The sequence below is a fragment of the Lasioglossum baleicum genome, chromosome 19 (genome assembly GCF_051020765.1).
Source record: "Lasioglossum baleicum chromosome 19, iyLasBale1, whole genome shotgun sequence".
In the NCBI taxonomy this organism is placed as follows: Eukaryota; Metazoa; Arthropoda; class Insecta; order Hymenoptera; family Halictidae; genus Lasioglossum; species Lasioglossum baleicum.
The window spans coordinates 7,408,834-7,432,112 of NC_134947.1; the positions used below are offsets into that span (position 1 = coordinate 7,408,834).

At 38.8% G+C, this 23,279-nt stretch overlaps 2 protein-coding genes across 9 annotated transcripts in view; one reads left to right on the top strand and one right to left on the bottom strand.

The window, feature by feature from the left end:
* Cask (peripheral plasma membrane protein CASK) overlaps positions 1–23,279 on the top strand; it is a 601,001-nt gene that overhangs the window by 13,833 nt on the left and 563,889 nt on the right. The gene's annotated exons all lie outside the window — the stretch shown is intronic.
* On the bottom strand, positions 9,895–17,187 carry LOC143218502 (salivary endonuclease-like). Its single transcript, XM_076443718.1, has 3 exons — positions 13,738–17,187; positions 11,908–12,379; positions 9,895–10,993 (listed from the first exon to the last, which is right to left on the bottom strand). The coding sequence occupies exons 1-3, from the start codon at positions 13,811–13,813 to the stop codon at positions 10,327–10,329; spliced, it is 1,215 nt and encodes a 404-aa protein (XP_076299833.1). The 5' UTR covers positions 13,814–17,187; the 3' UTR covers positions 9,895–10,326.

The following is a 23,279-nucleotide window of genomic DNA, read 5'->3' on the forward strand; positions in this document are numbered from 1 at the left end:
ATAATGTCTCGCGTTAACCTTCCACTTTAAACTCGATATATGTCAAGGGGCACATCTTTTGATCAGCATCGTTTCATTTCACGTGGAGTTGCTCGCGAGCTCGCCAGCCTTTTTCAGGTCGTTCTTTTCAAATATATAATGCGCGTCTCTATTTAAATTCGTGCTAATACTTCCGTTTTTATTGGGTATGCTCTAGCTCCCTCTCGAGTAATTATACAGAAACTCCTTCGAACGATCAGATCCAAAATTGTGTAATAAACTTTAATTATAGCATCTTCACTTCACGATCGCGGTTTCTGTTTTCTTAATGGCATCATCGTGTGCACCCACTATACTCTTTCACTTACTCGCCGCCGCGACTGACGCCCGACAAACGAGCCAATTGGACGACTATGCGAGCAATGCGATCGCAGACATCAGAGGGTTATGCATTTTTTGCTGTGTAGAGGAGAATAAAAACCTCGAGGAATTTGTTACATCCATCAACGACTTCCAGAATTGTGTCAAGAGCTAGATTTGGGAAGTACCATTGTTCCAAGAGTTCCCGTTGTTATGATCTAACTCCGCGGAGATTGATATAGTTGTAGGCAAATATCAAGCGCGTTCAACGGACGGATTGTCCAAGTACCGCAAGCAAAAATCTTGAAGAGAACCACGCTGACCTAGAGGCTGCTATGCTGCTTCCGGTTAAAATCACAATGTTTGAGATTTTTTTAGACAGCGAAGTTTGCGATGCAAATGGCCGAAACTAGTTTCACAGCGAATTTTAAGGAGAGCACAAACAAGCTGCGTCTCCGTGAATCAACATTGGAAACAGGGAGTCAACCAAGAGAGTTCGCGTTTTAATCGATAGGTATAAGCCAGCGCGGCTTGAACAATAGCTTATTAAAAAAAGTTGTCACCTTCGGCTTCCATCAGCTTCTCCCAGCAATCCAGGAACTTTCCCATTTGCTGTATCTCCAAACTTCTGGTATCGAAAAACTGTTACAACTTGCAAATCCAGTTTTAAACTGTTACGAGCCAGGGCCGCGAGCAGCACGAATGGTCGGCGAAGGGTTGTTACCCTGGGAATATGGTCTTAATTTGTTAGTTAAGGTACGCGGACGAACTCGATGCGAAATTGGGGAGCCGCTGGGATTATAGACAGCGAGGACGAACCTGACGCGAAGTCAGGGAGCCTCTAGGAATGGAGTCAAACACAGATGAACCTGATGCGTAATCAGGATGCTGCTAGGAAGGTGAAACTTGGTGAACGAACCCAATGCGAAATTGGGGAGTCACTAGGAACGACGCGCAGACGAACCCGATGCGAAATTGGGGAGCCACTGGGAGGTTGGATGAGAGCACAGACGAACTCAGGGAGCTGTTAGGATGCGGACGAACCTGATGCGTAATCAGGGAGCCGCTAGGATGGTATAGTTTTCGTGGACGAACCCAATACGAAATTGGGGAGTCACTAGGAACGACGCGCAGACGAACCCGATGCGAAACCGGGGAGCTGCTAGGAGGTTCTAGAACAACGCGGACGAACCTAATGCGTAATTGGGGAGCCGCTGGGATTATAAACAGCGAGGACGAACCTGACGCGAAGTCAGGGAGCCTCTAGGAATGGAGTCAAACGCAGATGAACCTGATGCGTAATCAGGGAGCTGCTAGGAATGTGAAACTTGGTGAACGAACCCAATGCGAAATTGGGGAGTCACTGGGAACGACGCGCAGACGAACCCGATGCGAAACCGGGGAGCTTCTAGGAGGTTGTAGAACAACGCGGACGAACTCAATGCGAAATTGGGGAGCCACTGGGAGGTTGGATGAGAGCACAGACGAACTCAGGGAGTTGTTAAGATACGGACGACCCTGATGCGTAATCAGGGAGCCGCTGGGATGGTATAGTTTTCGTGGACGAACTCAATGCGAAATTGGGGAGCCACTAGGTAGGATAAGCCTCTGTTTGGACGATTGGAATGTCGCGAATGAATCTGATGCGTAATCAGGGAGTCGCTAGGATTGTTAGTGGGCCTCGTAGCTAGTATAATTTAATTGATACAATCCGAGCGTTAAGATTGTATCATGTGGGAACGTTCAATTACTAGATTAGGATTTGGGAACAATAATAATGGGTTAAGTGATTTGCACGAATTTATCAATAAACACAAATTATTCTGATTATATAAGTGAATATGTTACAATTGTGTAATTTGTCGCGGCTGAATAAGATGGAATGGAAAGAAAGTATTGTATTATTACCTCTGTTGACGCATTGGTAATGCGGGGTCTCAGAGTAACTTGACAAATGCCTAATAGATTTTAGACCTAGCTCGCGAAATTTATATGGTTGACTTTGATACGAAGAGAGCTTTAACTCGATCTCACTAACAAGTTGATTCAACGAGATGCAGCAGGACGTGACGCGATTCGTGTCTACGGAAGTACTAGCCCGCGAGAGTAAAAATCTAAGGGTTACCCCTACTTCCCTACAATGAATGGAATGCTCTGTTCATAATCTAGGGGCACTTAGGGCCAGAATCTCGTTTTTTTGCCACTTTCATTTAAATCAGACCAGAGCTCGATCTTCATTAAAAGGTTCAACTATGATACGAAAAGGTTATCTAGGACGCTTCCTGCCAGAGACGTTCTTGAAGAGATTCCTCTTTAAGATTCCTCTTCAAGAGATTCCTCTATCTGTAATAAAGCTATCATTAAATAAGTTAATAGTGGTTGGCCAATTTCCACGTTAAATAACGTTTCGTTTAGGCGTGTCTAAGTTGGCTTTGGATCGGTACACTGCGCGTAGGGTTTCGCAACTAAAGACCTCGAAAGTCCATTTTTCAGTAAAATTTTACTAGTTGTACATATTTCTATGTACTGCCGGTAATTTTAAGTGGGAAATCAATATTTTTCAAGATCAGGACTTGATCAAGATTTTTAATTGCAAAACTTAGAAATGGCACGAACCTGCTTGACTAACTGAACTGTACAACTGAAGACCCCTGTGCAAAAGTTGGGCAAGTTTCAGTAAAATTGTACTCGTTGTACATATTTCTATGTACTGCCGGTAATATGAAGTTAGAATTCATTATTTTTCAACATCAGGGCTTGATCAAGATTTTTAATTGCAAAACCTAGAAATGGCACAAACCTGTTTGGCTAACTGAACTGTACAACTGAAGACCCCTGTGCAAAAATTGGACAAGTTTCAGTAAAATTGTACCAGTTGTACATATTTTTATGTACTGCTGGTTATTTGAAGTGAGAGTTCAATATTTTTCAAGATCATCTACCCTAGAACCTAGAAGAACTTTCTTGGCTAATCGATAAAAGTTCATAGATGACCGTGATTTTCTCTGAACATCTTGATTCTCAGAGCTCAAGACGCGACACAAAAGGACACTAAACGTGCGTTCAGCTCGGTAGCAACCCCTTGCAGACCATTTCATAGATTTCACCCCCAAACGTAGGCTGTGAGTGACACAGCACGGTGGATGACATTAACCCTCCACTGTATGGGTGAAAAGATCTTTCACCAGTGCACAACTGGGGTCTGAGAGTCCAATTTTAGGTTACTTGTTTGTTAACCCCTTGCCCTACGATTTCTTTTACAGCCACGGCGATTAGAGCTTTTCTGTCCATTATTTCGTTGGATAAAAAGGCAATTTATGTCTATTCTATGCCTGCGTCGGAGGCGGTCAATATTTGGCGGAATAAATATTTCGAACACTGTTTAATATTATAGATTTTATTTGACTTGAAAAAATAGTGTTTCTCAAATAGAATATACATAGAATAATTTCAAAAGTAGAATATTTTATTTTGATAATATAAACCACGAAATAAAATAGTTATATTTTGAGAATTTAAATCACAAAATAGAATATTTCCATTGAAAAATCTGAAACAAAAAGCAAAATATTTTAATATAATAATCTAGCATGAAATGAAATAGGGCTATCCATTGGAAAACAATTTATAGTTAGAAATGTATTGAATACTAGCCATTATTTTCAGCAAAATATTTATTCATATTTTTTTTTTATATGTGAAAGTATTTTAAGGGTGCATTTGTAGGGTTGATAAACATGGTCCTTTTTTATTAATCGTTTTCATGTATGATATTAATAGAATCGCGAGGGTGTTCCAAAAATTTTTGATAAAGATTCTTTAGGGATTATAAGAATTAAAGAAAAGTCGCCTTTCGTTTCTAAATACGGAAGTAAGTTTTAAGAAATTAGAAATTCAAAGTTCAAGAAGGCTAGGAGGGATGATTTTATAGGACAAGAGAGGGAGGGGAATACCAATTAAAAATCTCGCTAACCTGCGTCTATGTGCCAACAGTAGCGCGCTTAAATCAGGTCAGCAGGAACACGGGCAGCGATGGAATATCATGCGAAAAACACGTGGTCGTCTCGAAATTGCGAAGTAGAGCCCTGAACAGTTCAGTTCGTATCAAAATGATATGCTCGGTGAAGCTGGATATGTTCTTCAACAACACACGCATAATGCACGCACACGCGCAGTGTCAGCACACTCGCATTATTATTCACTGTAATTATGCTCTTCGTAAATATACGTAAATCTACATAATACATACGCGCACGCATTGCGATTATTGTATACTGACGTCAATGTGTATTACATACATCGCAATCATCTCGTTCGCGAATATTAATTCCACTTTCAGATTTTGTGTATTCCTAAATTGGAAGCAGAGTTTGCGAATCGGTGCGTTTGCTTTTTGAACGATGCCGGCTTGCAGAGCTTTATTAATTAATTTCAATTCGTAACAATTATATCTACTTGAAGCTGTCAGTTTCTCGTTCGAAAGTTTTCATTTCACGTAGTCGATCTTGGAGGAAGGGCATTTATACGGGAAAGGTGATCAGTGCAAACTCGTAAAACTTAATCAACATAAATCTACTTTAGGCTGTTAGAGGACTTCCATAAACACTCTCCATAAGTGCCGTGACAGTCTTCAGTCTGTTCAGAGGAATCGGTAACGTGTATAGACAGAATGAGTTCCATTTCCGGATGACAACAAAAAGCACCTTCACTAATACAGTGAAGCCTTGATCTAAGAAAAACCCTTGGGTCCGTGCTGTTTCTTAAATCCTGTGGTTCTATTATTCCTCTCCATTCACGCTGTTCATTCGCAGAAACATTCTTTTTTATCACTTACATTAATTTGGTAAAAAGTTAGAAAAGCTTCGAAAAATTCAATGTTTTCGATTCGGACCTGACTCAGATCTGACTACAGTGTTTACTCGTTCAACACCGTTTCAGGATGACAACAAAAAACAACTTCACTAATACAGTGAAGCCTTGATCTAAGAAAAACCCTCGAGTCCGTGCTGTTTCTTAAATCCTGTGGTTCTATTATTCCTCTCCATTCACGCTGTTCATTCGCAGAAACATTCTTTTTTATCACTTACATTAATTTGGTAAAAAGTTGGGAAAGCGTCGAAAAATTCGATGATTTCAATTATTGATCATCCATGTAAAATTAGTCGCTTTCAGCTTCTCACACTGGAAGTAAAGCGGATGAATCGTCCTTTTCGGGTACTATGAAAAACGTTTGGGTGAAACGGCGTATGAAATCAACGTAGCCATATACATATATCCGGATTATCTCATGTTAACGCAACGATTTCAAGTAGCACCCATCGAAATCAGTCGTGTTCTATTTCCCGGCTGTTCCAATTTTAGAACAGTATCGTGTTCAAAGAGCTTGAATTAAATACCGTAGAGGTAAATGCATATCTTGTGCTTGTTGTCTATTAAAAATCTTGTACTTATGACCTTCGATCAAATTCAATCTTGTAGAGAGCAGACAAGTTCTATAAACAGATACCAGATCACTTATGAACGAAAGTAAGAGCAAAAACGTTTTGATCAACGTCTCTCTCTCTCTCTTATCCGAAGAAAAAAAGAGCAATGTGAAAAGACAATGGAGAGGCATTGGACGTTTTATTATAAATAATGTTCCATTTAACCTTCCACTTTAAACTTAATATATGTCAAGGGGCATGTCTTTGGATTACCTCATTTTGTACCTCGTGGAGTTATGTTACCTGCGAGCTTGTCCATTTTTCAGGTTTAACAAGGAAAAATACTTTGGTTTTTTTGCGTGCGAGTGCAGGAAGCGTTAAAAGCGTCTTTTCAAAGTGTTCTAAAATAATAAACTTTGTTATTATTAGTTTAATGTTAGAACTATCTTGAGCAATTTTAAATGCTTTTCCTGTAGAGTCTCCCGATGAGAGGAGAAAGCGGGAATTAAGGGGAAAAAGTTACCCTCTCCCTGCCGGTACCGGACACATGCCGCGTAGAAGGGGAAGATAGAGTGGGGACACAAGTCTTAATCTGGCGACTGTGTTTCGTGGAATTCAATATTGCACAATCGAATTCACCGTTTGTTAATTCACCATTGTCATTCTCTAGACGCTCCACAAAAATAATTGCATAAAAAGTCCTTTCTTCTGTTGAGGGTGAGGGAAAAAATACATTTATGTACATCCCGGAAGGCGGTAGTGTGGGAAAAGCCAAGAACAGGAGTGGTTAACTCCGTGGTAGGTGAGGTGTTGTAATGCAAAGAGCTGGTCGCGCACCCTCCGTTAACCGCGGACGATTTTGAGGCGACGGGCCCGAGAGGCCTTGGGCAGTGGAGGTTTAGTGGGTATGGGTAGGGATATAGTCCCTATAGTCCCGTTTCCCCCAAATTCCATCTAGGGGTAGCCGAGTCTCACACTACCCCCTCCAGCCGTCATCTGAGGAGGGGGTGTGCGTAAGTGACATTCTCCCACCGCCCTCAAACAGAAAAAAAGAAGGTGTAGTGTGGGATTCGGGGATCAGGTGTTTGGATCCTCCACTACCTTCTAAAAAACCCATCACTATTGAGCCTCCTTCCCCCTCGCTGTCTTCCTCGCTGTCTTCCTTCGCTGTCTTCCTTCGCTGTCTTCCTTCGCTGTCTTCCTTCGCTGTCTTCCTTAGCTGTCTTCCTTAGCTGTCTTCCTTCGCTGTCTTCCTTCGCTGTCTTCCTTCACTGTCTTCCTCCTTGTCTTCCTTCACTGTCTTCCTTAACTGTCTTCCTCCCTGTCTTCCTCGCTGTCTTCCTCGCTGTCTTCCTCGCGTCGTCCTCACTATCTGACCCAAATTAGGAACAGTTCAGGGCCCCGCTGTTCGCATATCTCCTGATCTGCGCTGTATTCTCGGGCTCCATCCACTCATGTTCTTGTCAATTTGCATAAAAGGTCCTACGATTTGTTTAATAATGTTTCATCTCTAATGTTACACTTGAATTCCTTGCCGCATAATAACGAGTCAGTCTCGCAACGAACACTTCAAGCAGAGTTTACGAAATACGAATGTTATGCCTTCCTTTCAGACGGACTGCGGGTCAATTTAACCCAGAGTATGAAAATCGTCATTTCGTTACTCGATTTCCAGTGAATTGATTAAATTAATAGTTGCAGCATCAGGGACAATAGAGAGATCAACGCGTCTGCAAGAAGAGCCTTCAAAATATGTTTTTAAAAATTGATAAATAAACCAATGAACGGCCCTAAGCGTCATCGATCACATAGATACAAGAATGATCCAAGGGGTTCGCACTAAAGTAAATGTTGAAGACATAATCAAACGATTCGCGGTGAATATCTAAAAGAGAAAATAGGCGAATGTTTACTGCGAGCGTTAATGGGATTATCATGCTCGCTGTAAAACGTGGCTATCATTCTCTTTCACTGGATCATCGCTGCAATATCACGCCACCGTTGGCATCGGACAAACGAGCAAATTGAACGACTATAAAGTGAAACTCTACTCTTCTGTGTAACCGCGTTACGTCGGTCGAACAATGCGACTGGTACAGATAAAGTGGAATCGTGCGTATTCTACGTGAAATTTCATCCCTGTCACGAATGTCGAAACAGTCGAAGCAGAGACCATTTCTTTCAAAAACTCTTTTTCAAATCTGTCTGCAGGCTAACTCACAGTTCATTCGCAATTCGTTCATTTGCTTACAAACACCAATCGCCAGATTAAGACTTTTGTCCCCACCAGGGGACACTTCCGCCCCTCGCCCAGCTGTGCTACGGAGCCCGCCGTTGCTTCCTCCACTCTTAATCAAGCAGATTTCAGTTTCATTTAACTATTTATAATACCATACAATTTAACGAACTGATTATGTAGCTCATTTACTATTTAACACTGGAAATTGATCGCACATTATTCGCTGTGTCATTAATAGAGATCGTCTTACAGTTTCGTTGCAGCGAGAAGGGGTTTGCATCAAATTACTGACAATCATTTCACCGACAATCATTTCACCGACAATGTCGTAATCGACAACGTTCGACCGATATCGATTTCGCCGACAGTTTTAATTCACCAAAGTTGATATTTATCTTTATCTATCAACGTCGAACTCTTACTTTCCCTCAGATTTCTTCGGAATACTGAGTGAACACAGACTCAGTGTCGTCAGATGAGGGGAATTGCCTCGGATTGAGGGGAAAAGGTTACCCTCTCTCTGCCAGTACCGGATTAGTCACGTGACATTGTGACACATGCACGACAGAGACGAAACGCGTCACGTGACCGGCCCTTGGCGGAAGCGTGGGGGAATAGCGTTGTAAAAGAGTGGGAGCAGTGATGCCAGGTGAGGGAATCATGGTGAGATGATGTACCCCCTCTCTGATGACCAGACCAGTGTACGGGCACGGGCGCCGTGGTCTACGGTCTTAAGGCGGTAGTACACCCTCGGATGTAACTAGAAAATAACTAGAATCTTACTAGACTTTGAGTGGAAAATATGGGTCCGGTACTTAACGTTGTTTGACCTTATTTGGGCAAATTTTGGGCTGGGCGAGGGCTCATTCTAAAGAGGAAGGTTAGAATGCACTCCAGTCATCTCATAAGTCAAAAAAGTCTTTTAGAGACACAAAATGCATTGAAATCTGCGGGTTTTTTCCCTAGATTTTTTCTCTACTTTGGGCCATCATATTATTAGATATAAACATAATCTCGTTAAAATCATGAGAAGAGCGCAGTGCATCTAACCTTCCTCTTTAGAATGAGCCCTCACCCAGCGAAAAATTTGCCCAAATAAGGTCAAACAACGTTAAGTACCGGACCCATATTTTCGACCCAAAATCTAGTAAGATTCTAGTTATTTTCTAGTTACAATCCAGGGTGTACTAGCCCCTTAATGGGGGACGTTGGAGTAGGGGAAAAGGAGGATAATAGTTGGCACCAGTTTTGGCAGGGAGTCCCCTGCATCGATGCTTTCGTGTACCCAACGTTTAGGTTTCGACGGCACACGCATGACTTCTTTTCAGCTCCCGATAACACACTTATCCCAGCGGTGTGTCCACTTCCGACAGCAGTCCTCTTAAGTGGTTTGTGGGATGTCTTTCGGAGCCTGCGCTGAGTTCCTCTCAATTTCCTCAATCGTGTGAAAACGTCTATCTCTAAAAACTAATTGCAATTTCGGGGGACCTGGAAAGTCAGCTGGTGCAAAGCCGGGAGAGTAATGAGGCTGGGGAAGAACAATCATTCGATCATCCGCATGAAATTCCCGAATTAACCCTTTGCACTCGGAGATATTTTAACTCGAAAATTAAACATTTCTTCCGTCCTAGAATATATCCATTCCCCACGATTTTAAAAATTTTGTGGACATGAAATTGGTGTGGTACCACATGCAATACCTAAATGTTTAGTTATTGATTAGATACCTACATTTTTAATAATGTAAACAATATTTTCAATGAAGGTGCAGCAATTTTGAGTGGCGCCTCAGACTCGCCATTCGACTGTTAAGGGTTAATATTAATTATTATCTTTTGTGATAATGTTTCGTAATAATAATGATTATCTTTTGTGTGCGTGGTAATAAATAGATCTAGCGTGTCTTCTACAAAATTATAAGTACCATTTTTAATTAGCCTGCCCCTACAATGCAGTATTTTCGTGATCAGGGGAACGAGACCTATGTATAACTCTGTAAAATCTCAACTAAATCCGTGAGACAAGGCTTTGCAGTCTGCTTGTGAGTCACTTGCCCGTAGCTTTGCCTGTAGCTTTGCCCAGTGTCATCGACGGGCGCCCTTGACCGTTAATAGACGTGTTGAGCAGCAGCTCTGCTGTAGAAGTTCAAGCTCGGAGATTGATTATATTTGGGTAGAAGTATCCGTGGCCCATTAGCGATACGTATCGGGTCTGGGTATCGCAGAATTGTGTCAAGAGGTAGATTTGGCAAGTATCCTTGTTTCAAGAGGTGTTTCCCCGTTGGTACAACCAAACTCTGGGGGATGGGGTGGATGATATACATAGTTATATTAATATATCCACCACATCCAGCCGGGGAATTGTTGGGATCTTCGAGCTGAGATCACCAACGGTGCATGCATACGAGAGGCCCTCGGTATAGTTCGCCGACCATGATAGCCACGTTATTTTCCCGTCGATCCTGTTGTTGCACAGATACGCGTTCGACGGGGCGTAGGTGATGAAGGGATCGTTCAGCCCCACGAACGCGGTGCCCTTTTTACTCGGCCGATGGTAGATCACCTTCCAAAAGAATCTGGGCACCAGCATCGGTTTCGAGCGACCGTTGCTTATCGTTATCACCCGTTGGTTCCCGCGATTGTCCGGCATTGTCATCTGTCCGTGAACGCCCGTGTATACCTCGAGGTCCAGAGATCTGCGCGCGGTGAAGTTCCTGACGGACGACTCCAGCACCTCCCAGTTTTTCGCATTGAAGCTGGCCCATTGCGGAGCCGCGTTCAGATATTGGAAGGTAGCATTCTGCTGGACACCGTAAACGAAGTCGCCTTTCGCTGCCAGGTGTCCACGCGTCAGTCGCACCTTATTCGTTATCAGTTTACTCATCGGGGAGTTAGGTCCCAAAATCTTGTCAATCGCTGATCGCTGCGTTTCCCAGTGGTAGAGTTGCTGTACGTCCATTCCGTTGAAATAGTTCCCCGGCTGCCAAGTTGGTCTGGAACCAGAACAAAGTTGCGATTACAGCTTGGCAGCGTTGATCTTGATCTTCCACTTCCGGCTGTGGAATGTTAAAAGTGCTGGCTAAGATGTTCCCAATTTTAGACTGATCAGTAGACCGCGGATTTTTATGCAAATTCAAAATTGTCTTCATCCATTGCAAGATGCAGGGGCTACGTAGGCATTTGTTTCTGTTTTTAACGATTGTAACGAGTTGAAAATAGTAGAAAGATACCGTTTCATATTCTCATGTTTGTCGTAAACGCATAAAATCCGCAGTCTACTAATCAGTCTTGCTTTATTCGTTGTGGAGAAGGGATATACAGTATGCAATAGTTCTTTCGAAAGCGACGGGAGGGCAGTCATTGTTTCTCTTGTATTGTGCCACAGGTTCTGTCAACGCGAGGTTGACAACGACCTTCTGATTTTAGAACGTCTTGTCGGTGGAATTTTGAACTTTTACGGGTTTTAGATTAAAATTGGAAGATCGCACTTCATAACGGGAAGGGACGATCGTACGATCAGAATTGCATGGCATTTGTGGCTGAAGCTTCGGGCAGGTAGTGGAAGACGGACTGATTGATGGTGGGGACCGTGTGGCTCGCGACGTAGAAGAATTTGGACATGCCTGACTTAAACTGTCGTGGCTGTATTATCGGGAAGATTCAATCCCAAAATAAACTGTCAATATACTGATAAATGATTCACCGTGCTCTACCGAAGAAGCGATAAGTGCGACGGTAAATCAATCTTCGAGATCGTCCGCAACATATCAGTGAAGAAATCTGATTCCAAATCAAGTGACTAGTCGACTGCAATCCGTTTTCCTGTGTGCCAATCACTGACCCTGATTACTGACCACTAATTAGCTAGTCCAATCGGTGCATAGAAAATCCATATGACCTGACTCACCTGGGATAGCCTGATTGAGCTTGTTTACACTTCCTAGTCAATTGGAATTTCGTGTAGTAAGTCTCGTAATTGTTGTCGTTGCGACAGACTTCGATGGTTGTCAAGAATTTCGTAGCCAATTGGAAGCCGATGGCAATCGATGTCTTGTTTCCTAAACATTTCTGCGGCAGGACCTTGGCGCTGATCGTAGGATTCGTGTTGCACGTTATCGTCGAGAATGGTCGAGTCACGCCGTTAACAATGAAGTTCTTGCCACTTTCGCAGGTAGCTTTCGCTTCCTTGACGTTAGTGTTGGTGATTTTATTTTGATTGCCTGGACACGCTATCAGGACGGACTGTCCCCTTTGGAGCAGCAACTTAGGCGTTCCAGTATTCGGATAAAAGAAATCATTGCCAGTTTCGGTCAGGATCAACGGCTGCGGCTCTTTTAGGTCTCCGTAGTAGCCCCTTGCAATGGATACATCGCAATTCGCTGCAAAATTGGAATGTTTATCAGTTTTCTAACTAGTTTACTTCTCGGAAGCTTCTAAACACTAGCTCTTTACGTTTCCTGTCTAAATAACGGATTCTAATATTGTTAATTCACGATTATTGAGATTGTAACGGCGAAACCATGAAGAATTATTCGGCTCTACAGGATGTTCACGCTATATTACTAGCCATCGTTTTTCTTATAAATAGTAAGCGTTAGAAAAATGATGAAAGTGGAAAAAATAATATTGTTTCTCGAAAACAATGTACTGGCGAACGTAATTTGTTTTTCTTTGTGCTAATTTCTTAGAAATGAAGATGACCTTCAATTTTTTTAATGGAATTATATTCTTTCATATTATATCTCGAATTGTGTGTCAAGGCAAATTCATTCGTATGCGACACAAGAACCTTAAAGGTCATTCAAGGTCAGAACTGGAAGAAACATTTTGAATATTTCGTAAAGATATCGTTTACAAGGAAAAATGTTAAAAAGGAATTTTTATATGTTTGTTATCACTAACAATTGACACAGAAGATTTTTATTCTTTACAAAGATCCATAGAAAATTCTACCATTCATTGTTTTAACCAGAACAGATGTTTTCGTTTGAAGTATGAGGACATTAAGAACTGAAGTGCACAACAGAAATGGATAAACAATAAATTGGAACCTTTTGTGCAATTATTGTTGAGGAGTGTATATGGATTAAAAGATAATTCTCAAGGACATGATTAGATTATAGTGCGTGGAGTTATTCATTGATTCATGATGAAAATTGCTACGGTCCTTGAATCTCTTCTTTACGAAAATAAATTCCTAGTACCAAATCGCGGATTTTTAACCTTTCAACCGGGTGTCTTTCCGACAATATACCGTTACGAACATAAACAAATTTGATGTAGCAAGCAGTTCGTATAAATACAAAATACTTTATAGCAAAATGGACACTGTGTGTGATAAAGCGAAAAATTGATCGTTCAATCAAAAGAGGAACAGCAAGTTTTGAAAATGACTAAATATGTTCACTTAGCTAGTTTATCAGAAGGTAAAGTATTTCAATTATTGGGGGGGAACGTATAAATAATGTCGTTTGTATATATTTGTAATAATATTTATTTTCCTCAGCGTTCGGTATGAACAAATTAATTACAGATTAATTGGGCAATAAGCACAGTAAATATAAACAACTTAGTATGTAGTCCCCGAGTGAGGTGGCAATGTTTAATCAATCTATAAAGACGACATTACTTATGGGCATATCCACCCGTAATATGTGTTTCTAGTTAACATCGTTGTTTCCACGCGTCGAATGCTTCGTTATGCATTGTAAAAAGTAAACAAAGAAAATGTATTTACCCGAGACCGTCGCCGCCAGGCACAAACACGCGAACAACGAAATAAACATCGAAAATGGTTCCGTTGTCTTCACCATCTATGCGAGCACTTACTTCTCCCGTATGCTCCCCCATCGTTTTATAATCTGTTCAACTTCTCTGATAATTGATATTGGATTTCCCAGCGTTGTTGTGGCAACCACAACCGTGATAACAGAAGTTAAGCAATTTTTTATTCGGAAGGCTATACATATGCAGTACTCTTAGCGGGCTTATTTGTTCAAGTGTCGCGTGCATCGTCGCGAGTAGCCGAGCTGATTTTTTTTTTAGAACACTGTTGGGGTCGTCACTCCCAGGCTAGCGTGCCCTGACATAACACTATCTCGCGATCTTTCCTGATTACCGCTTGCCAAATTAGTATTGACCAATTGAATCCGATGGTTGAGCGGTGGACGGATTTTTCGGAAAATCCTGTGGACGAAACTACATAGTTTCTGATCTTCATGATCTCTTTCGACGTTTGGTGTTATGTATGTCATTTTTGAACAAGGTCTTTTTCAATTAATCTTTTCATTGAATAATGTGATGCCTTAGATTAATTTCATTGTAAAAATCAATTTTCTTCTGGAACAATGTGCCATTCATAATCAATTTATTTCTTGCACACTGTGCCATTCATAATCAACTTTATTCTTGATGTTCTTAAATTAATTTTTCTTCTTCAACAATATGGTGTTCTTACATTAATTTCATTGTTGAACAGTATGCTGTTCTCACATTCATTTCATTGTTGATCAGTGTGCCATTCTTAAATCAATTTATTTCTTCGACAGTGAGCCAATGCCTTTTTCAATTAATCTTTTCATTGAACAGTATGATCTCTTAGATTAAAATTTTATTCTAAAAATTAATTTTCTTCTTGATCAGTATGCCATTCATAATCAATTTCATCCTGGAACAGTGTGCTGTTCTTAAATGAATTTTCCTCGTAAACCAATTTAATTATTGGACAGCGTATTGTTATTAAATCAATTTTATTCTTGAACAGCGTATTGTTCTTAAATTAATTTTATTCTTAAACAGCGTATTGTTCTTAAATTAATTTAATTCTTAAACAGCGTATTGTTCTTAAATTAATTTAATTCTTGAACAGTGTATTGTTCTTAAATTAATTTAATTCTTGAACAGTGTATTGTTCTTAAATTAATTTTATTCTTGGACAACGTATTGTTCTTAAATTAATTTTATTCTTGAACAGTGTATTGGTCTTAAATTAATTTTATTCTTGAACAATATGGTGTTCTCACAGTGATTTCTTTGTTAAAGAGGGTGCTGTTTTTAAATGAATTTTCTTCTTGAACAGCTTGTCCATTCATAATCAATTTAATTCTTGAACAGTGTGTTGTTCTTAAATTAATTTTATTCTTGAACAATATGGTGTTCTCACAGTGATTTCATTGTTGAAGAGGGTGCTGTTTTTAAATGAATTTTCTTCTTGAACAGCTTGTCCATTCATAATCAATTTAATTCTTGAACAGTGTGTTGTTCTTAAATTAATTTTATGCTTGAACAATATGGTGTTCTCACAGTGATTTCATTGTTGAAGAGGGTGCTGTTTTTAAATGAATTTTCTTCTTGAACAGCTTGTCCATTCATAATCAATTTAATTCTTGAACAGTGTGTTGTTCTTGACTTAATTTTATGCTTGAACAATATGGTGAGAAGCTAAGCACACACGCAGTAACTTAATCAGACCAGCTGATCGAACAGATGTTCTGTCTGTATGCGTTGTTGCCACATGTCATGTTCCGGCCTGTACTAGAGTGGCCGTGTCTGAAGTTGATAACATCAAATACTGTTCTCGTGACGTCAAGATTCTTGTTCCAGTGGTATCACGTTTTTGGTGTCACGTGGAACAGAGATATTGACGATACACCGTTCAATTCTTATCTATCTCAAAGGAGATCGTTATCACGAATCGGTGGTAATTTACGATACTGCTTGATTATAGCTTCAAGAGGAAACAAGCTAGAGAACTGGAAGAAAGATTTCTATTGCCGAAACATTTTTATCCGTCTTATCGTAAAAATATATTAAACGATTGCAACGCGAGACTTGTATTTTTCAAAAACGATAGACGAGCAGCGCTTGTTTTTCACGAACGTAGATAAGCGTTAATTAAATTTAGAAATGTACAAAGTTTTCCACACAGAAATATATATTATACAGTGACTCCCACTAATATTCGGACACTCTTAAAAAGAGCGTAACTTTTCAAATATTGGACTATGCGATTTGAACTTTTTTGGAAAGCTAGAGCAATTAGTTTACTGCAGGATGTGAAAAGAAATTTTTTCAAAAATTGCATTTGACCGGAATTGTAGAGGAAATATTAAATGTTGCATTTTACAACTTTTTTATGCGGGTCTATATTGAAATTTTGAAAAATATGTTTTGTAGATCTGTGTGGGTTATATACGCATTGTGAAAGTTTCATCGAAATCGGTTGATGCGGGGAAAAATGACAGTCATTGAAAGATGTAAGAATTCTTAGATTTACTGCTGTTATAGGCTGAAAATCGTGAAAATCTGCAATTTTTACCATCTTTAAACGCTTGTAGCTCATTGCAACGTCGACCGATTTTGACGAAATTTTCAGGATATGTTTAATTGAAACAGATCTACAAAACGTATTTTTTAAATTTTCAATATAGGCCCATATAAAAAAGTTGTAAAATGGATCTTTTAGTATTTTCTCTACAATTCCGATCAATTGCAATTTTCGAGAAGATTTCTTTTCACATCCTGTAGTGAACTAAGTGCTCTAGCTTCCGAAACAAGTTTGAATGGTATAGTACAATATTAAAAAGATTATCGCGTTTTTTAGAGCGTCCGAATATTAATGGGAGTCACTGTATGTACATATAACTAAAATTGGCCAACTTCTCTGCCATTTTTCGAAAAGGCTCATATTCATACAGGGTGTTCGCGATAATTTGTACCAGAATTTAACCATTAATTAACCATTAAAAATCGATATTTTTAAATCATTTTGTTCTTCGAATTTCTTTCTTCATATTTTGTGTAGATTATCTTAAATGTCAATAATAATCAACTTTGTATTAATGATTTTTATCGTATAAAATTGTAGAATATCTGTTATTTTTAGTCCCTGAAAAATCGTAACTGAATTAATGTCGGTTTTAAATAGGGTTAACGGAGTTGATGCGAAGGGATGTTCGAGAACGAGTGATTATTTTCCTCGTTGGTCTAGCCGGACTCACCTGTTAGTTTCCAGTAATTAATACGCAAGAGGTGTATCGGGGAATCGGCCCAAGGTTAACGCACAGGGTGCTGGCATTGATGTTTTCTGTATACTGCCGTATTTAATATACATCAAGGGCGTAGCTTATTTTTGTCGTGTACGTAGAATGCAGGCGTGCTCCTCTGACAACAGTCAGAGGCCGAGGCAGACGCGTAGTCGACGATACTGAGACAAAGATGTTTGATCCACTCGAACAGCAGACCGCGCCAGTAAGATTGACTACGCGAAATCAAGTTAATCTTCCTGCCGTCAAAGGAAAAGATATCACCCTAGAAACGCGAACCGACGCTTCATTGTCCCCAAGATGTGGGATACAGTGAATAAACTATCAACTTTGAACTGGCAAGGCGCGAGGACTGAATAAACAGGGTGGCAGCCCGCCGCTTCATTGTCTGACTAAATGAAAACGCCCTTGACAACTTATTTTGACGATAGGGATCCACCCTAAATAAGTTAAATTGCCGCGGATTGTTTCCTGTTCGGGAAACAAGCCAAAGCAATTTCTATGGAAAGCATTCTTAACATTATTAAACATCTTAAAATAGGTCTGGGTAATTGGTGACTCACTCTTGAGTCCTCGCCAAAGTCACGTGGAGTGTAGGAGGAGGTTGGGGGGGGGGGATTAGGAGTGTTATAATGTATATAGTAATATCTGTAGTTGTCAAGAAGAACCCTGCATGTTATTTAATTTCACTTTCTGCATCGAATTTATTTTCATGACATTTTTTCCGGCAAATACGTAAATCCTATACTACAAAGCTCAATTAACACGTTCGCTGCCGAGCGACATTTTCAAAAACGGTCCCACCACGCCGACAAACTTTAATTAATTGTAAAATAAAAATACAAAACATGTATTTATGGGAAAGATGTTTTTTAGATAATTTTTTAAATTGCTTTGTTAATTATACGAGTTATATCGTAGTCGATTTTTGCGATAAAATGTTTTACGACGAACCTAAACGCAAACTTCGACCTACGAGATAATTCATTGTTGGCAGCGAACGTGTTAATACATAAACTTAAATTTTTGAAATTGTGACATGCGGCGTTTTACCTGACAACTACAAATATAGTAAGAGCAGTATGAAATAGTTGATAGTGGGAGAACCGGGACATTGGCAGTGTGGGCAGAGTCGCTCTACCCACACTCTACCTTCCCCTTCTACGACGCTATTCCCCTCCGCCGCAGCCCGGTCACGTGACGCGTTTCGTTTCTGACGCGTATGTGTCCAATACTGGCATAGAAAGGGTAACTTTTCCCCTCAACTCGTGCTCCCTCCTCTTATCTGGCGACTCCTGCTCGTAATCACAATGCGGATTGGACGTATTAATTAAATTAATTCAAGTAAAATCAAACGTAATAAGTAGACTGCGGATATTGATGCATTTATAGCAAAATTGAGTAGATGAAATGTAAAATTGTCGAAGAATTTTAAAAATTGAAGTTTTAGTTTCTACTTCTTGCAATAAAGATCCGCAGTCTAGTAATAAGCAATTATTCGCATTATTATTCGAATAATTTTCCAGTGTATATTCGAATAAATAATTATGAACTATTCGATTCCATAGGGAGAATAATTTATTCGGAATTATGATGGATTATTCTCCGAATAAAGTATTCGACTGAAAAGAATTATTTCTCATAAATATTGTATTTTAGATATTTGGATAAATTTTAGAGATCTATTTAAATGAGATTAAGAATCATTTCCGGTAAATACTTCTTGGGAACAATTCAAATAATGCGCAGCTCTGGTTCGAATGATCAGCGTGGAAATGTTATTCGACTGAAAAGAATTATCCTTCATAAATATTCTATTTTAAATATTTAGATACAAATTTTAGATATCTATTTAAATGAAATTAAGAATCATTTCCGATAAATATTTCTTGAGAACAATTCGAATGTTACTCGACTGACAAGAATTATTCTTCATGAATATTCTATTTTAGATATTTAGATAAATTGTAGAGATCTATTTAAATGAGATTAAGAATCATTTCCGATAAATACTTCTTGGGAACAATCCGAATAATGCGCAGCTCTGGTTCGAATGATCAGCGTGGAAATGTTATTCGACTGAAAAGAATTATCCTTCATAAATATTCTATTTTAGATATTTATATAAATTTTAGATATCTATTTAAATGAGATTAAGAACCATTTTCGATAAATATTTCTTGAGAACAATTCGAATGTTACTCGACTGACAAGAATTATTCTTCATGAATATTCTATTTTAGATATTTAGATAAATTGTAGAGATCTATTTAAATGAGATTAAGAATCATTTCCGATAAATACTTCTTGGGAACAATCCGAATAATGCGCAGCTCTGGTTCGAATGATCAGCGTGGAAATGTTATTCGACCGAAAAGAATTATTCTTCATAAATATTCTTTTTTTTAATATTTAGATAAATTTTAGGTATCTATTTAAATGAGATTAAGAATCATTTCCGATAAATATTTCTTGGGAACAATTCGAATAATGCGCAGCTCTGGTTCGAATGATCAGCGTGGAAATGTTATTCGACTGAAAAGACAATATCAACCGTGACGATAACACTCTTGACAATTCGCCAGTGATTCGGCCAATATTTCTCGAAGTAGTTTGTAATGCGTATGCCGATATCGCGTCGATTATTGTCGAACGATGAAAGACGTGCGATAGGTACTTGCAATCAACGAGAGTGTGCTCAATTGGTGCTACTCAATAAATCAAAAAGCCTAGTTCGTCAGAGAGAGAGGGGGGGGGGGGGGTTCTCTCCCGAAATCCTGCGGCTGAACGGTAAGGGTGACGTTTATTCCTGCAGTTCTCTAATAATTCTATTTATCAATGGAATTCATCAGGGATATCAGGGAATTTCCTATTCCCCTTGTTTCCTGTTCGCAAGCACCGTGTCCGTCACGTCTATACGCATCCAATAATGTGGAAACAACGGAACTATAGAGATGAAACATTAATGTCGATGCAACGGGACGTTGCACTTTGACACGGTGCAACTTGAACGATGCACTTCGACACCGAGCGTCGTCCGCGAATCCTCCGGGAAATGCGTCCACTTTAATTGCACCGGACTGTAATTCGCGCGGTGCTCTCTAAATTTCCAATGCCCTCTGCTGTACTTGCTCTTTTAATCTTCGACGAACACTTTTCGTGAAATTGTATTCCAAACAGTAAATAGCAAATAATTCTATAATATACAGGGAGGAAAAAATGTATCACATGGAAATTGCTTGGTTTCAAGGGGGCATTAATCTGATGCTAGTAGCTTTGAGGCGCGGTTTTTCTCAATTTTTTTGTAAACCGTTCGTTTCACGAAAAAATGTAATGGGACATAAAAAACGCAGCCTGCCCGGATCTACAGGTTTCGTCTACCACATTTTTCTATTCGGTCAACATTTTAGAAGATATTCGAGGAAAACGATGTTATGAGCATTTTAATTAATTCTTCTAACGTTCAAGCGCCTTGAGGCACGGGTTTTCTCAATTTTCTTGTAAACCGTTCGTTTCACGAAAAATTGTAATGGGACATAAAAATCGCAGCCTGCCTGGATTTACAGGTTTCGTCTAACACATTTTTCTATTCGGTCAACATTTTAGAAGATATTCGAGGAAAACGAAATGCAATTACCAATTTGCAGTTGAGGTGGACGCGTAAAGGACATATGAAGCTCAACTTCATTTTTTTAAATGGAATGAAGTATTTTTTAATACATCAATCGATGCAGCTGGACATTCGTTATATAAAAGTACTAACCTATGTATGTCGAAAATTTAGTAGTTCAGGAGATATTTCAATTTAAATAACATAATTTTGAAATAGTGTTTTATTCGAAGAATATTAAAAGTATATTTGTATTTCAACTCGAAATATTTGAATATTTTTATTTTAAATATGTTGCTCGAAATAATGGTTTCGTATTCTATACATTTATGAGTATAAAGAAGTTAATTGTATGAAAGACAAATTAAATGAAAATATAATTCTCTCTTTTAATCATTTCGATAAGTCGAAAAGAATACATAATATATAATATCCTTGAAAACATTCAATGTTTTCACAGTTTTATCATAAATGCGTAAAATCCAAAGTCTAGATAGTTTTACGTTTAATAATAATTAGTTAAATTGCTATAAAATTGGTTAAGTCGGTTGTATGAAAGAGCAATTAAATTAATAATGTAATAATTCCAATAACTCGAATATAAATAATATCTTTAAAAACTTTCAATGTTTTCACAGTTTTATCATAAACGCATAAAACCCAAAGTCTAGATAGCTCTGCGTTTAATAATAATTAGTTAAATTGCTATAAAATTGGTTAAGTCGGTTGTATGAAAGAGCAATTAAATGAAAATGTATTTCCTCTTTTTATAATTTCGATAACTCGAATATGAATAATATCTTTAAAAACTTTTAATATTTTCACAGTTTTGTAAGTGCTTAAAATCCATAGTCTAAATAGTTTCACGTTCAATAAAAATATGCGCGCTCTGCAGTTTCGAAACTCAGTTTATCGTAAACAGGAACACAACATTGAACTATCTGTTTCGTTGTGAATTCGTTCACAACGAATGCGTACATGGCACCAATAAGTGTTTGTGGTTCAATTACGACCGTCTGAGGCTTCATTTGTAGGTTACAATAAGGTCAAATAACGTAATTTCTGACGTTGGTATGATCCGATTCTACGACTGGATTGTATCTATAGAATAATTCGCTTAACTACACAATATTAAATTACACGTAAAGCTTTTACCGTGGGAAAAAAATATTATTTCCTTCTCTATAAACATATCCCTTCTCACAGTTAACAAACAATCTCAACTGTTCGTCCGACAGTCGAAAGAAAAATCAAGTCTGATCTATTACTAGATAAGTCGTTCGTCAAAATGACTTGTGTAGAATAAAACTCAAAATTGAAACGAAATATATTGACGAAATAGGACATTCCATTTGAAAAACTTAATTTGACTTTGAAATCCTCCCTCCCCACCATTCTAGCCCTAAAAAAAATTAGACTATATGATTGTACCCTTCATAGCGAACAATTTTTGTAAACAAAGTTTGTTTCGTAACTTCAGTTCGTCACAAGATATTTCCGTTATCAGATAAACGAAACACCCTGTATGAATACTTATCCTCGTGTAAGGTTTCACGACGGTGGACAGATGATTTTTAACGCTCGAACGATCGGCATTAATTGGCGATCGTTAAGGAACAACAAGATGTCAATAATTTCTTGGATAAAAGTGGGGCATGCCAGCGTGCCAGCGACCTTGCCGATTCTGTGTAGGTCGTCTCATAGAAAAGCTTTTAGCATCGAAAGGCAGAAAATGTCGTTTTCCATAATTCGTTCAGCGTCGAAAGAAGATGATAAAGGACGAGGAGAAGCTTCGAGCTTTTCACGAGGACTCCGTACCTACACAATTTTCCTGACAATCGTTGCAATCTTCTTATAACGCGCTCGGACGTTTATCTTGCTTGTAAAAATTGTTCGACCGATACGTCGATTCACTATCGTTATTTTATAGCATCGCTTATCTCGAGGAAACATTGGAAAATTATTTTTAACGTCAGAAGCGAAGTGTGCTTTCGGTCAGCTAAGGTTTCATTGCATCAATTACTGATAGGGATCGTTGTCTTTCTGGCGGGGTAATCAAATCTCGAACCACTCGTCGTTTCACGAAACTTGTCCCAATTTTGTCCTTAAAATTTGACGTTCTTTATACAGGGTGGGGCACCAGATATTTCCACATTGATTTACGTCATTGTTTCAAGAGATGAACATACAATGCAGGTGTTTTACTAGTTCTTTTTTAGGTGTTCTATTGTTTTGTCGGACGCGTCAAGGACTTACGAAGGTCAACTCTGATTTTTTAAACGGTAGCGTATATTTTTCTATGCACCAATCGATGCAGCTTTTTATTTTTATTTATTTACTTTTAATTTAAACATTGCTGAGAAAGATAATTCTTTGTAATATTTAAATTAAAGTAGCTCCTAAACTAATCGTTGTTCCACATACATAGCTTAATACATACTTCTTTTTATAGAGGATCGAGTGAAACAGCTGCATCGAATGGTGCAATAAAAAATATACGTTTCCATTAAAAAAAATCAAAGTTGACCAGTAACATCAGTATTATCTGCATCTCGCGACACCGTTTCATCTGCATCCAAACATTTCTCGCTACGTATAATAACACTGTCCAACAAATTTCAACTT